This window comes from Salvelinus fontinalis, chromosome 29, assembly GCF_029448725.1.
Source record: "Salvelinus fontinalis isolate EN_2023a chromosome 29, ASM2944872v1, whole genome shotgun sequence".
Lineage (NCBI taxonomy): Eukaryota > Metazoa > Chordata > Actinopteri > Salmoniformes > Salmonidae > Salvelinus > Salvelinus fontinalis.
The window spans coordinates 7,573,666-7,589,127 of NC_074693.1; the positions used below are offsets into that span (position 1 = coordinate 7,573,666).

The window sequence follows — 15,462 nt, forward strand, 5'->3', positions numbered from 1 at the left end:
CAACTCTTACACACACACAACTCACACAAAATTCCTGAAAAAATATTAATGGAGAAAAAAAAAATCCTCTCTGCCCCTAATAGTAGTAAAGTCTCCTGCTATTTCCATGCTCCACTACTGGTCGCACTGTTCAAGTGTGTGTGTAATATGTGTAGTATGTGTAGTGTGTGTAGTGTGTGTGGCCCTAATGTACTCCATATCTCCAGTCTGATGGATTAGGATGTTAGATAATTAATGGAGGATTGTTACAGCAGCCGTCCATCTGCCTCTCTGACATACTTCCACTGACTCCTCAGAGACACAGAAAGAAAGAGCGAGAGGGGGGAGAAAGAGAGGGGGGTGAGAGAGTGAGAGGGGGAGGTGAGAGGGAGAGAAAGAGAGGGGGATTGAGAGAGAGCGAGAGAGGGGGGGGTTAGAGAGAGAGGGGGGGGGGTGAGAGAGAGAGAGGGGGGGGTGTTAGAGAGAGAGAGAGGTCCATCAGTATTCTATCACACTATCACTCTCCACTAGCCAAGCAAGACTAGTGTCCATCCTGAAATGCTTGCATTAAGTTCAGACGTGAGTCCAATACTTGAGGAATTTGATATGAATGCAACAGGGACAGAGAATGTAGTAATTTGATATGAATGCCACAGGGACAGAGAATGTAGTCTCCATTCTAGTGATGTCATCAGACAGACATCCAGTAAACTTGTCATCTAGTAGAAGAGGACCCATGGAAACTACAACCCCCTTTGTCCAGGTGCCTCTGATGACCACATCACACGCCACACACACATCACACGCCACACACACAGCAACACAGCCACACACACACACACACACACACACACACACACACACACACACACACACACACACACACACACACACACACACACACACACACACACACACACACACACACACACACACACACACACACAGCCACACAGCCACACAGCCACACACACAGCCACACAGCCACACACACAGCAACACAGCCACACACACACACAGCCACACAGCCACACACAGCCACACACACAGCAACACAGCCACACACACACACACAAACACAGCAACACAGCCACACACACACACACAGCCACACACACACACAGCCACACAGCCACACAGCACTAAAGCATGTCCAGCTGTCCCAGAGAGCTCAGACACAGTCAACCTTCAAAGCACCATTAGAGCATCAGTAGCTCTCCAAAACTAGTGCTCCATTCCACAGGGGAAAGCCTTCTGAAACCAACAGTCTACAGTGCTCCATTCCACAGGGAAAAGCCTTCTGAAACCAACAGTCTCTCTCATAGTGCTCCATTCCACAGGGAAAAGCCTTCTGAAACCAACAGTCTACAGTGCTCCATTCTATAGGGAAAAGCCTTCTGAAACCAACAGTCTCTCAGCATGGCTGTGGGTCTGTATTGCTGTGGGTCTGTATGGCTATGGGTCTGTATGGCTGTGGGTCTGTATGGCTGTATTTCTGTGGGTCTGCATGGCTGTGGGTCTGTATGGCTGTGGGTCTGTATGGCTGTGGGTCTGTATGGCTGTGGGTCTGTATGGCTGTGGGTCTGTATGGCTGTATGGCTGTATGAATGTGGGTCTGTATGGCTGTATTTCTGTGGGTCTGTATGGCTGTGGGTCTGTATGGCTGTGGTTTTGTATGGCTGTGGTTTTGTATGGCTGTGGGTCTGCATGGCTGTGGGTCTGTATGGCTGTATGGCTGTATGGCTGTGGGTCTGTATGGCTGTGGGTCTGTATGGCTATGGGTCTGTATGGCTGTGGGTCTGTATGGCTGTGGGTCTGTATGGCTATGGGTCTGTATGGCTGTGGGTCTGTATGGCTGTGGGTCTGTATGGCTGTGGGTCTGTATGGCTGTGGGTCTGTATGGCTGTGGGTCTGTATGGCTATGGGTCTGTATGGCTGTGGGTCTGTATGGCTGTGGGTCTGTATGGCTGTGGGTCTGTATGGCTGTATTTCTGTGGGTCTGCATGGCTGTGGGTCTGTATGGCTGTGGGTCTGTATGGCTGTGGGTCTGTATGGCTGTGGGTCTGTATGGCTGTGGGTCCGTATGGCTGTGGGTCTGTATGGCTGTATGAATGTGGGTCTGTATGGCTGTATTTCTGTGGGTCTGTATGGCTGTGGGTCTGTATGGCTGTGGTTCTGTATGGCTGTGGGTCTGTATGGCTGTGGGTCTGCATGGCTGTGGGTCTGCATGGCTGTGGGTCTGTATGGCTGTATGGCTGTGGGTCTGTATGGCTGTGGGTCTGTATGGCTGTGGGTCTGTATGGCTGTGGGTCTGTATGGCTGTGGGTCTGTATGGCTATGGGTCTGTATGGCTGTGGGTCTGTATGGCTGTGGGTCTGTATGGCTGTGGGGCTGTATGGCTGTGGGTCTGTACGGCTATGGGTCTGTATGGCTGTGGGTCTGTATGGCTGTGGGTCTGTATGGCTGTGGGTCTGTATGGCTGTGGGTCTGTATGGCTGTGGGTCCGTATGGCTGTGGGTCTGTATGGCTGTATGAATGTGGGTCTGTATGGCTGTATTTCTGTGGGTCTGTATGGCTGTGGGTCTGTATGGCTGTGGTTCTGTATGGCTGTGGGTCTGTATGGCTGTGGGTCTGCATGGCTGTGGGTCTGCATGGCTGTGGGTCTGTATGGCTGTGGGTCTGTATGGCTGTGGGTCTGTATGGCTGTGGGTCTGTATGGCTGTGGGTCTGTATGGCTATGGGTCTGTATGGCTATGGGTCTGTATGGCTGTGGGTCTGTATGGCTGTGGGTCTGTATGGCTGTGGGGCTGTATGGCTGTGGGTCTGTACGGCTATGGGTCTGTATGGCTGTGGGTCTGTATGGCTGTGGGTCTGTATGGCTGTGGGTCTGTATGGCTGTGGGTCTGTATGCCTGTGGGACTGTATTTCAATGTTTGGTTTGTTAAATGTGATCTGCAACTGCATTTTTATATACTGAACAAAAATATAAATGCAACATGAAACAATTTCCCAGATTTTACTGAGTTACAGTTCATATAAGGAAATCAGTCAATTGAAATAAATAAATTAGGTCCTAATCTATGGATTTCACATGACTGGGAATACATATATGCATCTGTTGGTCAGAGATATCTTTTTAAAGAAAGGTACGGGGTGTGGATCAGAAAACCAGTCAGTATGTGGTGTGACCACCATTAGCCTCATGCAGCGACACACATCTTCACATTGAGTTGATCAGGCTGTTGATTGTGAAATGTTGTCCCACTCCTATTCAATGGCTGTGTGATGTTGATGGATATTGACAGGAACTGGAACACACTGTCGTACATGTCGATGCAGTGGATCCCAAACATGCTCAATGGGTGACACGTCTGGTGAGTATGAAGGCCATGGAAGAACTGGGACATTTTCAGCTTCCAGGAATTGTGTACAGATCCTTGTGACATGGGGCCGTGCTTTATCAGACTGAAACATGAGGTGGTGGCGGATGAATGGCACAACAATGGGCCTCAGGATCTCGTCATGGTATCTCTGTGCATTTAAATTGCCATCGATAAAATGCAATTGTGTTCATTGTCAGTAGCTTACGCATGCCCATACCATACCTCCTACGCCACCATGGCCACTGAAATTGAATTATGTGGCAACAGCTCTGGTGGGCATTCCTGCAGTCAGCATGCAAACTGCACGCTCCCTCAAAACTTGAGACATCTGTGGCATTCTGTTGTGTGACAAAACTGCACATGTGTACCATGCTGTTTAATCAGCTTGCTGATATGCCACACCTGTCAGGTGGATGGACTATCTTGGCAAAGGAGAAATGTTCACTGACAGGGATGTAAACAAATTTGTGCACAAAATTTGAGAGAAATAAGGCTTTTGTGCGTATGGAAAAATTCTGCGATCTTTTATTTCAGCTCATGGAACATGGGACCAACACTTTACATGTTGCGTTTATATTTTTGTTCAGTACAGATGGTTAGCAATATAATATATAATATAATGGTCTTGAGTGGCAACAAATCTTCACAATAGCTGATTCGCTTTCCATACACCCCCTCCTTCCCATACACCGGTCACCATATTGGGTTGCTTTTCAACAGGAAAAGTAAAAAACAAATCACTAGACTACGTCTTTAATGTAGCCAAAGATTCCAGGGTCCCACTCCCCTGGGAAACACTGACCAACACTTTGGTTCTTACCCTGTCACAATAACACTTCTAGAACGATCCTATTAGTATTCTAATTCCTAATTCTATGAATGCCTCCCTGACTTTTTCATTCGTTGTCATGTGACCGCTATTATCCAGTAGGAACACTGGTTGAATCAACGCTGTTTCCACTTCATTTCAATGAAATGACATTGAACCAACGTGGAATAGACGTTGAATTGACGTCTGTGCCCAGTGGGTATATTCTAACTATATAATTAGAATAATCATTCTATTTCCATGATTCCAACAGTTCACCCAAGTGTTTTGATCTAAATCGCAAGTCAAATCGCATTTGTAATATTTGGTTAAAAATAAGGCCTAGATTTTTTGCCCATATCGTACAGCCCAGCCCCCTGTGGCAGTGTGGAAATGATCTGAAATGAAACCAACTTTTATGTTGAAGTTGAATTGAACAGTATAAAACAATCAGAATGGAGAAAGACCCATTGAAATCACTAAGAATGTATGTGTTACCACCCTGGGATCACTCACTACTCATAAAGCACCCTGGGATCACTCACTACTCATAAAGCACCCTGGGATCACTCACTACTCATAAAGAACCCTGGGATCACTCACTACTCATAAAGCACCCTGGGATCACTCACTACTCATAAAGCACCCTGGGATCACTCACTACTCATAAAGCACCCTGGGATCACTCACTACTCATAAAGCACCCTGGGATCACTCACTACTCAAAAAGCACCCTGGGATCACTCACTACTCATAAAGCACCCTGGGATCACTCACTACTCATAAAGCACCCTGGGATCACTCACTACTCATAAAGCACCCTGGGATCACTCACTACTCATAAAGCACCCTGGGATCACTCACTACTCATAAAGCACCCTGGGATCACTCACTACTCATAAAGCACCCTGGGATCACTCACTACTCATAAAGCACCCTGGGATCACTCACTACTCATAAAGCACCCTGGGATCACTCACTACTCATAAAGCACCCTGGGATCACTCACTACTCATAAAGCACCCTGGGATCACTCACTACTCATAAAGCACCCTGGGATCACTCACTACTCATAAAGCACCCTGGGATCACTCACTACTCAAAAAGCACCCTGGGATCACTCACTACTCATAAAGCACTCTGGGATCACTACTCACTACTCATAAAGCACCCTGGGATCACTCACTACTCAAAAAGCACCCTGAGAACACTCACTACTCATAAAGCACTCTGGGATCACTCACTACTCATAAAGCACCCTGGGATCACTACTCACTACTCATAAAGCACCCTGGGATCACTCACTACTCATAAAGCATCCTGGGATCATTCACTAGTCATAAAGCACCCTGGGATCACTCACTACTCATAAAGCACCCTGGGATCACTCACTACTCATAAAGCACCCTGGGATCACTCACTACTCATAAAGCACCCTGGGATCACTCACTACTCATAAAGCACCCTGGGATCACTCACTACTCATAAAGCACCCTGGGATCACTCACTACTCATAAAGCACCCTGGGATCACTCACTACTCATAAAGCACCCTGGGATCACTCACTACTCATAAAGCACCCTGGGATCACTCACTACTCATAAAGCACCCTGGGATCACTCACTACTCATAAAGCACCCTGGGATCACTCACTACTCATAAAGCACCCTGGGATCACTCACTACTCAAAAAGCACCCTGGGATCACTCACTACTCAAAAAGCACCCTGGGATCACTCACTACTCAAAAATTACCCTGGGATCACTCACTACTCAAAAAGCACTCTGGGATCACTACTCACTACTCATAAAGCACTCTGGGATCACTACTCACTACTCATAAAGCACCCTGGGATCACTACTCACTACTCATAAAGCACCCTGGGATCACTCACTACTCATAAAGCACCCTGGGATCACTCACTACTCATAAAGCACCCTGGGATCACTCACTACTCATAAAGCACCCTGGGATCACTCACTACTCATAAAGCACCCTGGGATCACTCACTACTCATAAAGCACCCTGGGATCACTCACTACTCATAAAGCACCCTGGGATCACTCACTACTCATAAAGCACCCTGGGATCACTCACTACTCATAAAGCACCCTGGGATCACTCACTACTCATAAAGCACCCTGGGATCACTCACTACTCAAAGCACCCTGGGATCACTCACTACTCATAAAGCAAATGTACCACTTTTATTAATCAAAAACATACAATACTGTCATAATGTAAAAAATATTGTGAAATTATATTTTGTCCATATTGCCCAGCACTAAGGGAATTAGTGAAGGTTGGAATGTCATCGGTCAACGTTTCAACCATTTCTCTCCCTCAGAGCAGCTTAGCATCTCCTCTTCATGTACATAAGTTCATTGTAGAGCACTGAAGCCCACCCTGAAGGACTGAGATGTTTCATCTCAATGGAATCAGCTGTATAAATAAAGAATATTGTATAAAAGCACCAGCTCAAAGTCACCTAATAAACACAAGATAGGGTAGTGCACTTTATAAGGAATAGGGTGCCATTTGAGACACACAGTTTCCTGCTGCATGTCAGCTTGGCAATGGTCAACCGAGCATTCAGCACGCTCTGTCCATTCTTCATATTTATTCCATTAGCTGTAATCTATGGAGGTTAGCTGAGAGAGGCGAGGCGAGGAGAGGGAGAGGACGAGAAACTATATAGGCCGTCAGTTGAGAAGTAGAAAATAGACAAAAGGAACATTAGGCGTTTTGTTCGTCTGCCCCTGCCATTGACATAATGGACGCTAGAGGTCAGCCAGAGTAGAGGTCAGTCAGTGATACTGACCCATTGACATAATGGACGCTAGAGGTCAGCCAGAGTAGAGGTCAGTCAGTGATACTGAGCCACTAATCAAAGACCAGACTTCACTGATCAATTGACATTGGTGGCCACAAAAATGCACACTGTTATGCTGGTGCATTGCCAATCACGCTAAATCATGAACCTGTGATGTTAACAATTAATACATTGTACTTCTTTGTACTTCTGTATAGTACTTTGTGACATATGCTGATGTAAAACGTGCTTTATAAATATATTTGATTTGATTTGCGCATTTACCAAAAGCTGCAGAAAACTATTTCAATACACAGGCCATGTGATGTGGGTGTAAAGAGAGAGACTCAGTCTGTGAGTGATAAATATTACCAGAACACATTATTTTACTGTCAGTAGCCTCGAGATGGCTCTCTGAAACTATAATTAGGAAAGCGTGCGCGCAGGCAGCCATAGCTTGCTCAGCGCGTGCACAGGCAAGGCTTTCTCTCTCGCCAGGGCGTGTTCAGAGTTCGAGACTAACTGGGGAGACATTTTATTTCCTTCAGTGAATTGCGCGAGCTGGGAGCTAGCCTACAGTACACCTTGACACTTGCCACCCGTTCGCCCGTGGCTTTTTTTCTCTTCTCGTTCCGCTGCCTGCGCGAGCAGGCCATAAATTGGAGCGCTGGAGAGGAAAATACTGCACACACTGGGACGCTGTTATAGCTTAAAGAAGGGGTCTTCTACCCTTTCTTGCCTAGGGACCCCCTCCCAGACCAACCGGTGACCAAGGAACCTCCATCATACATTAGCAAAAAAATATATATAATAATGAATGTCTTATCATCAGGTGAATGAAAAGGCAAGGAGACGTAATCAACATTTTAAATGAATAGATTTGGTGGATAGTTTTTCATTATTTTTACCTCCTACATTATAATAGGAAGAGGAAGTGTAAACTAACAGAGCCTATTAGCTACAAAGGTAACTCCAAACACACTTTCGCTAAAAGCGGCTGTTCAGCTGGTTTTAAAAAGTGAGGGTTACTTGCCGCACTCACTGGTAGCGGGTGCTTTTTCAAAGTGGGTGTAATTTGCTTATATTGGGAGTTGAGAAATTGAGTTGACATCGTTAGAAAGAAGATATTCTCCTCTTTTCTACTATACGTAGGCTATATAATTCTAAATTCGTTTACTATGTTGTTGCCAGCAATATTCATAAAAAAAAAACATTTAAATTGAAACATATAGGCTATTTTCGCTGACCACCTGCAGTACCCCCGGTTGAATACCGCTGTTTTAACGATATAATCCTTAGTTGCTACATCATTCTTTTTAATCTATAAACAGGGATGGAATTTATGTATTTTCGGCACTGGCCAGCGGGGTTAGTAGACTGCAATTTTTACTAGCCTGGGTCCAATATATGTGACATGCAATATTTAAAAATACTAAATGTCACTAGCCAGGCTAGCGGGATATCTTCATTTCCATAGATTATTGAAGAATATAACTTGTAAATGCCTCCTGAGTTTAGTTCCGCTGTCGGTCCCCATCAGAAGACAACATATAGCCTACGCTTGTTTTACTTTTACGCCAATGTTTGTAAACAAAGTAAACAAGACTCAAAACATGGTTTAAACTATCATTTTGATATAATGGATAGTCAGTCCTTGCATCCATAGCTCTGACTATGAATTTGAGAGTGGTTACATTTCTCCAGGCCCATCCTAGCGTTAAGGAATGTGCCAAATACACAATGCTATCCATAACATATTGGTCTGACTTCTGATAGCATTTCTGACATGTAGACTAGGCCTACATTCACCTCCAATCTCAAGACACAACTTTGGGTAAGACGTGTAGTTTTCAGGCCAATGCGCGTCATGGGTACCAACTTGATGTGTAATCATCATTGGAAAAGAGCGAATTTGAAGACAGTTTTAACTTCCTCTTCTCCACACACAAAGCGAATTTGCTAAATCTGACACTCTATTGAATTTAAACATGACACTTACTTGGCATTCTGAGTGCTCCACATGATAGTTTCCAGTGATTTGGCGTCAGAAGGTAACGTCGACCTAAACACGACAATAAAGATCCAGAGGTAACATTTCCAACACGCGACCCCTGCCATTCTCACAACCCGGAGAGAGAGTGAGCCGGGGAGAGCACCGGACCCGCCGTGCGCGTGGCGGGGCAGTAGCCGCTATCTACCGCTTTCTTCTGTGGCTTGTGTGTTTGTCAGTCGGGTGCATATGAGGTCGATGTTAGATACATGTCTCTCTGTCAGACGTGTCTTCAGATCCCCGTTCAAACCTCTGCTGTCCTTGGTTGAACCGTCCGCAAAGCGCTCGTGTCAACAGCGGTTGGCTCTAAATTACGGTTTTTAAGAGGTTCAAGGCGGGATGAAAGCCAATGTGATACCGTTGACTTGCAGCTGAGAAACGGGGGAAGTTCTTTCTTCACGTCTTTGTCCTTAATGTCACACCGATCCGGTTCCTCGTTAGATCAGGTAACCTATACCGAGGTTTCTCTGCAGGCTGTTATTGCGGTCAGAAGGGTAGCCTAACGTCCGATGTCTTTGTCAGATGAATACCATCTCCCAGCAACGCTCTCTGTATATGTCGCTTTACTTCATAGAAAAGATGGCAACACGCATCCATCAGTCAAAACTCCCGTCAGAAACACACTTTATCCGTCTCTTCTCCTCATCCCACCCTTCTCCTCTCTTCCCCCGGAACAGCGAACTGCTGTGACTTAATGTAGTGAATATTTCCTATTCGTCCTAGATAGAACATGTGAGAGGTCCAATTGAACTGGAGCATGTATTCCTGCATGCACTGCCCGGATGCCCACCACGCAGCAGTAGGCCGGGCTTTAGCTATGTCCTCTTTGTCCCTGAGTCTAGAGTTATTTATTGGACAGTAGGCTAGTAGACGAGGGACTCATAGTTAGAAGTGGTCTAGTCTACCACGGGTCAGGACTTGCTCTCTCTCCCTCCTCTGTCTCTCTCTCGTTCACTGCTTGGAACCAGACGTCCCCCGCTTTGCGCCTCTCCTTGAGCTAAACCGTAACCTGATGCCCGGGCGCACGGTAGACAGCCCATCATATCATCCGCCGCCACCAATCAGATAGCTCGGTCCGGAACTCGGGCATCGGTGTGGGTGTGTGTGTGTGTTCCGGTCCATTACCCCAGTTCATTGCTCTGAAAGCCATTTAAAACTCCCCCTTTTAAAATAAATGTGTGAACATTGCAAAAGTAAACATGTTGGCTAATGCAATGACTTATCCGTTAGAAATCACATAGGGAAACATTTGTAGAATTAAAATTATTTTGACATCTTTAGGCTATTTCAAGCATTTTTTAATAAAAAAAGAGTGGTGTGAATTGATCCCCTGAATCTCAGTCTAGGCATCAATCTAACTTCATGGGAACCTATTGTTATACACAGCAGGACAGTGTTCCCTAACTGGCGGTTTGCAGCACCCCAAGTTTTCTGAGAAAAAACTATCTGTTCCAAAGTATTCACATGGCTAAAAGAGATATATGTGATCATATACAAATGTAAGCCAGGTTTGAAATTATTATGTTTTAGTCAAATATATCGGTTTGTGTTTTTTGTGGTTAATTTGCAGTCTGCCAATGATTTGTAATTATGTTCGCCCCCCGGACCATCCACTCAAGAAAAACCTTGCTCTGCGGCTGGATGTAGTTGATGATCCATTGATGTTGAGGAAGAAATGCTAGACACTTAATTGATCATGTCCATATCTGTGCCTCCTGTGTGTGTGTGTTCACTGTAGGTTTGAGCTCATGCATTTGTATAATCAACATTGCCCCCTAATGGTTGAGGAGAGATGAATCAATAGAACACCAGGAGAGAACATACTAACATGAGAGCAGAAAGATAGCAGGCATTTACAGGTACATGATCATATGTTTGGGGAATTAGTCATTGCATACTGGAGCTAGAGTCCATAGATTTGTATTGTAGGTCTTCTACAGAGGGGCAAATCAAATTCAAAGCAGGGCTGGAACAAGAGGACAGTTGACCACTGGATATGTCCCCAACGGCACCCTGTTGACCACTGGATGTGTCCCCAACGGCACCCTGTTGACCACTGGATGTGTCCCCAACGGCACCCTGTTGACCACTGGATGTGTCCCCAACAATACCCTGTTGACCACTGGATGTGTCCCCAACAACACCCCGTTGACCACTGGATGTGTCCCCAACGGCACCCTGTTGACCACTGGATGTGTCCCCAACAACGCCCTGTTGACCACTGGATGTGTCCCCAACGGCACCCTGTTGACCACTGGATGTGTCCCCAACGGCACCCTGTTGACCACTGGATGTGTCCCCAACGGCACCCTGTTGACCACTGGATGTGTCCCCAACGGCACCCTGTTGACCACTGGATGTGTCCCCAACAGCACCCTGTTGACCACTGGATGTGTCCCCAACAACACCCTGTTGACCACTGGATGTGTCCCCAACGGCACCCTGTTGACCACTGGATGTGTCCCCAACAACACCCTGTTGACCACTGGATGTGTCCCCAACAACACCCTGTTGACCACTGGATGTGTCCCCAACAGCACCCTGTTGACCACTGGATGTGTCCCCAACAACACCCTGTTGACCACTGGATGTGTCCCCAACGGCACCCTGTTGACCACTGGATGTGTCCCCAACAACACCCTGTTGACCACTGGATGTGTCCCCAACAACACCCTGTTGACCACTGGATGTGTCCCCAACGGCACCCTGTTGACCACTGGATGTGTCCCCAACGGCACCCTGTTGACCACTGGATGTGTCCCCAACGGCACCATGTTGTTCCTAATTCCCTATGGGCTCTGGTCAAATGTAGCGCTCTATGAAGGGAATAGGCTGAAGTTCGGGACACAGACCTGGTCCACATTCTACATGAACAGAAACATGGTGCTACACCCTGAGACTGAAGTCTGCGGTTCTCCAACACTCATTAACACTCAGATAACACTGAAACTATGACATCAGGACATGAGCCCTAGGACCATGCCTCAGGACTACCTGGCATGATGACTCCTTGCTGTCCCCAATCCACCTGGTCGTGCTGTTGCTCCAGTTTCAACTGTTCTGCCTGCGGCTATGGAACCCTGACCTGTTCACTGTGATTACTATTATTTGACCCTGCTGGTCATCTATGAACATTTGAACATCTTGGCCATTTTCTGTTATAATCTCCACCTGGCACAGCCAGAAGAGGACTAGCCACCCCTCATAACCTGGTTTCTTCCTAGGGTTTGGCCTTTCTAGGGAGTTTTTCCTAACCACCGTGCTTCGACACCTGCATTGCTTGCTGTTTGGGGTTTTAGGCTGCGTTTCTGTACAGCACTTTGAGATATCAGCTGATGTCCGAAGGGCTGTATAAATACATTTGATCATCACTGCCAAGAAGTGGCCAAGGCATGAGGTCAGCAGTACCAGACTGAAGATATTCTAGTTTATTGCTTTGCCTATTCCTCTGAAAACCCCATTCCCAGCTGTCAATGGCCAGTGTCCGTAGCCTGTATATAAGGTTGATGTCTTACAGGCAACACACTGTTCTGCACATTGCAACGCTGCTCGTAGTCATATTGCTTTGTGCAATACAACATGTGTTGTAGAAAGTCATTTGCTAATCATCATTCTGCTCAGGACTGGAGTAGACAGATCGCTTCAAGCGGTTCAAGAGGTGCAGCCAAAAATTACATTAACATCAGGAAAAGTAGCCTGAGAGAATCACTCAATATTATAAACTCTTGATTAGCAACTCTTACTACTTGGTTAAAGCTTGACGTTTCGACAACAACGGCCTTCATCAGACAGGACAGACAGACGGACAGACAGGACAGACAGACGGACGTGTGAGTGGAGCCTCTCGAAATGCGGAGGATCAAATGGTCAACCCCTCGTTATCTAGAGGAGAGGATAATGGGTAGGACGTGGCCGACTTGTGACTCGCCCCTTCTAGCTGCAATCAATACCACACACACATTAACAACTGGAGAGGAACACACACACACACACACACACACACAGTTGTTATCCTGGGGTTATGAGGCTCTGAAATTGTTGCTACGGTGATTCATTCAGCTTTTATTTCACCACAGCCAAAATAAGAGTCAAATAAAACCACTTCCTGCTTAGAAGAAGTCTGATTGCTGCCCAGACGTGTTCCTCTCTTTCAGACTCACTCATAATTGCTTAAGGATGTATCCTTCTCATTTTACTGAGTCAGAGCAAACTATAGTACCACCCTCAAAAAATAACCGATTCATATTTGCTGTAGGAAATGAATCAGACAGCCTCCTTCTCTATCTGATCTCACATCAATGTGTTTTACACAAACTAATGTCCCATCCTTTGATTGGTTCATGGCCTGAAGGACTGATCCCATTCTAGAGGAAGACTCTCACTCGAGCTATTGTCTGTCGTTAGGTCACTCAGGGTACTTACTGTCTGTCGTTAGGTCACTCAGGCTACTACTGTCTGTCGTTAGGTCACTCAGGGTACTTACTCTCTGTCGTTAGGTCACTCAGGCTACTTACTGTCTGTCGTTAGGTCACTCAGGCTACTGCTGTCTGTCGCTAAGTCACTCAGGCTACTGTCTGTCGCTAGGTCACACTCACATTTTAGATTGGGGTTAGTGAGTGAGAGAGAGAGAGAGAGGTTTCAGCAGAAGACAGAGGGACGGAGGGGTATGTGTCGGAGAGAGAGACAGAGAGGTTTCAGCAGAAGACAGAGGGACGGAGGGGTATGTGTCGGAGAGAGAGACAGAGAGAGAGAGGTTTCAGCAGAAGACAGAGGGACGGAGGGTGTGTGTCGGAGAGAGACAGAGCGTTATCGTAGCTGTCTGAACCCACTTGTTCCCATCAGCTGTCAGGTCACAGTCCTGAGTCCCTTGATTAACGTGTCACTGTCACTGCCTGTCTCACTGACGTCACGCCGGGACAGAACACAAAACACACCCAGGGACTCTAAATGTGAGGTTTTAATAAGAAGCAAAAGATTTCAAGGGCTCTCTTAGCTTCAAATAAAGCTATTATTTTGGGTAAAAAAAATAAAAACTCGAGGCCACACTTAAATGTCTAAAACTAGACAGAAAGTATCCATTACAATGGACCTACATATTCATATAAATTACAATGGACCTACATATTTATATAAATGATAATGGACCTACATATTTATATAAATGATAATGGACCTACATATTTATATAAATGATAATGGACCTACATATTTATATAAATGATAATGGACCTATATATTTATATAAATTATAATGGACCTATATATTTATATAAATTATAATGGACCTATATATTTATATAAATTACAATGGACCTACATATTTATATAAATGATAATGGACCTACATATTTATATAAATGATAATGGACCTACATATTTATATAAATGATAATGGACCTACATATTTATATAAATGATAATGGACCTATATATTTATATAAATTATAATGGACCTATATATTTATATAAATTATAATGGACCTATATATTCATATAAATTATAATGGACCTATATATTTATAATGGACCTATATATTCATATAAATTATAATGGACCTATATATTTTCAAATAACGGCACTTATGATCCTCAAATTAGTTTTGGACAAACAAATCAGTCAAAAAACAATCTGTGCAGTCCTCTGTTGAATTTTGAAAGCCCTCAAGCCTAACAGTTTGCCCACCACTGGTCTACACAAAGCAGCAGTTCTCTGAGAGGAACCTATATCCAAGCTGTGACCTGACCCTCCTGTCCTCCTCCACTCCCACATGCCCTGGGTCAACTCCTCCCCCTCCTCTGTGTGTGTAGGGGGTCTGACCTTAGTTCAAGCCCTGACCTCTACCCCCTGTGCTTCACCTAAGCCTCTCCTGGACTTAAAATCTCACCTAGGCCTGTTCTGGTGACAGGATCCATCCACACACTAGTCTCTCTGCCAGACTTACACAGGGAGGAGAAAAGTGGCTAATGCCAGTTTCACTCATTTACCAACTACAACGTCTCTATCACTAGTTCAGTCAGTCGTTCACCACACCTTCCATCGCTCTAGCTCCCCGTCAACACAGGGGACAACGACAGGCAGTCAGTCGTTCACCACACCTTCCATCGCTCTAGCTCCCCGTCAACACAGGGGACAACGACAGGCAGTCAGTCGTTCACCACACCTTCCATCGCTCTAGCTCCCCGTCAACACAGGGGACAACGACAGACAGTCAGGAGTGGACTGAACACACCACAGGTTTCCCACGGTGGGATTTTCTAAGAACAGACATACAGTGGAATCCCTGACCTCTTCCCGCTTGTCTTCAGACTCAGTAAAACCACCTCTCTCTATAATGAACAGAAATGCATTGATTCTTAGATTTAACTTTCACCGCCATGTCTGCTCCGATCCACAAAGTTTTAATTGACTAATCCGTGAGAGGTCTTTATG

The 15,462-nt window shown here is 45.6% G+C and overlaps 1 protein-coding gene across 1 annotated transcript in view; it reads right to left on the minus strand.

Annotated features, from left to right (window-relative positions):
- Positions 1-10,044, minus strand: part of LOC129827369 (ephrin-B1-like) — a 175,809-nt gene extending 165,765 nt beyond the window's left edge. The window contains exon 1 of the mRNA XM_055888146.1: positions 8,982-10,044. Within this exon, the coding sequence (XP_055744121.1) occupies positions 8,982-9,100 (119 nt within the window). The 5' untranslated portion in view covers positions 9,101-10,044. The remainder of the gene's footprint in view (positions 1-8,981) is intronic.
- Between the last annotated feature and the right edge of the window lie 5,418 nt (positions 10,045-15,462).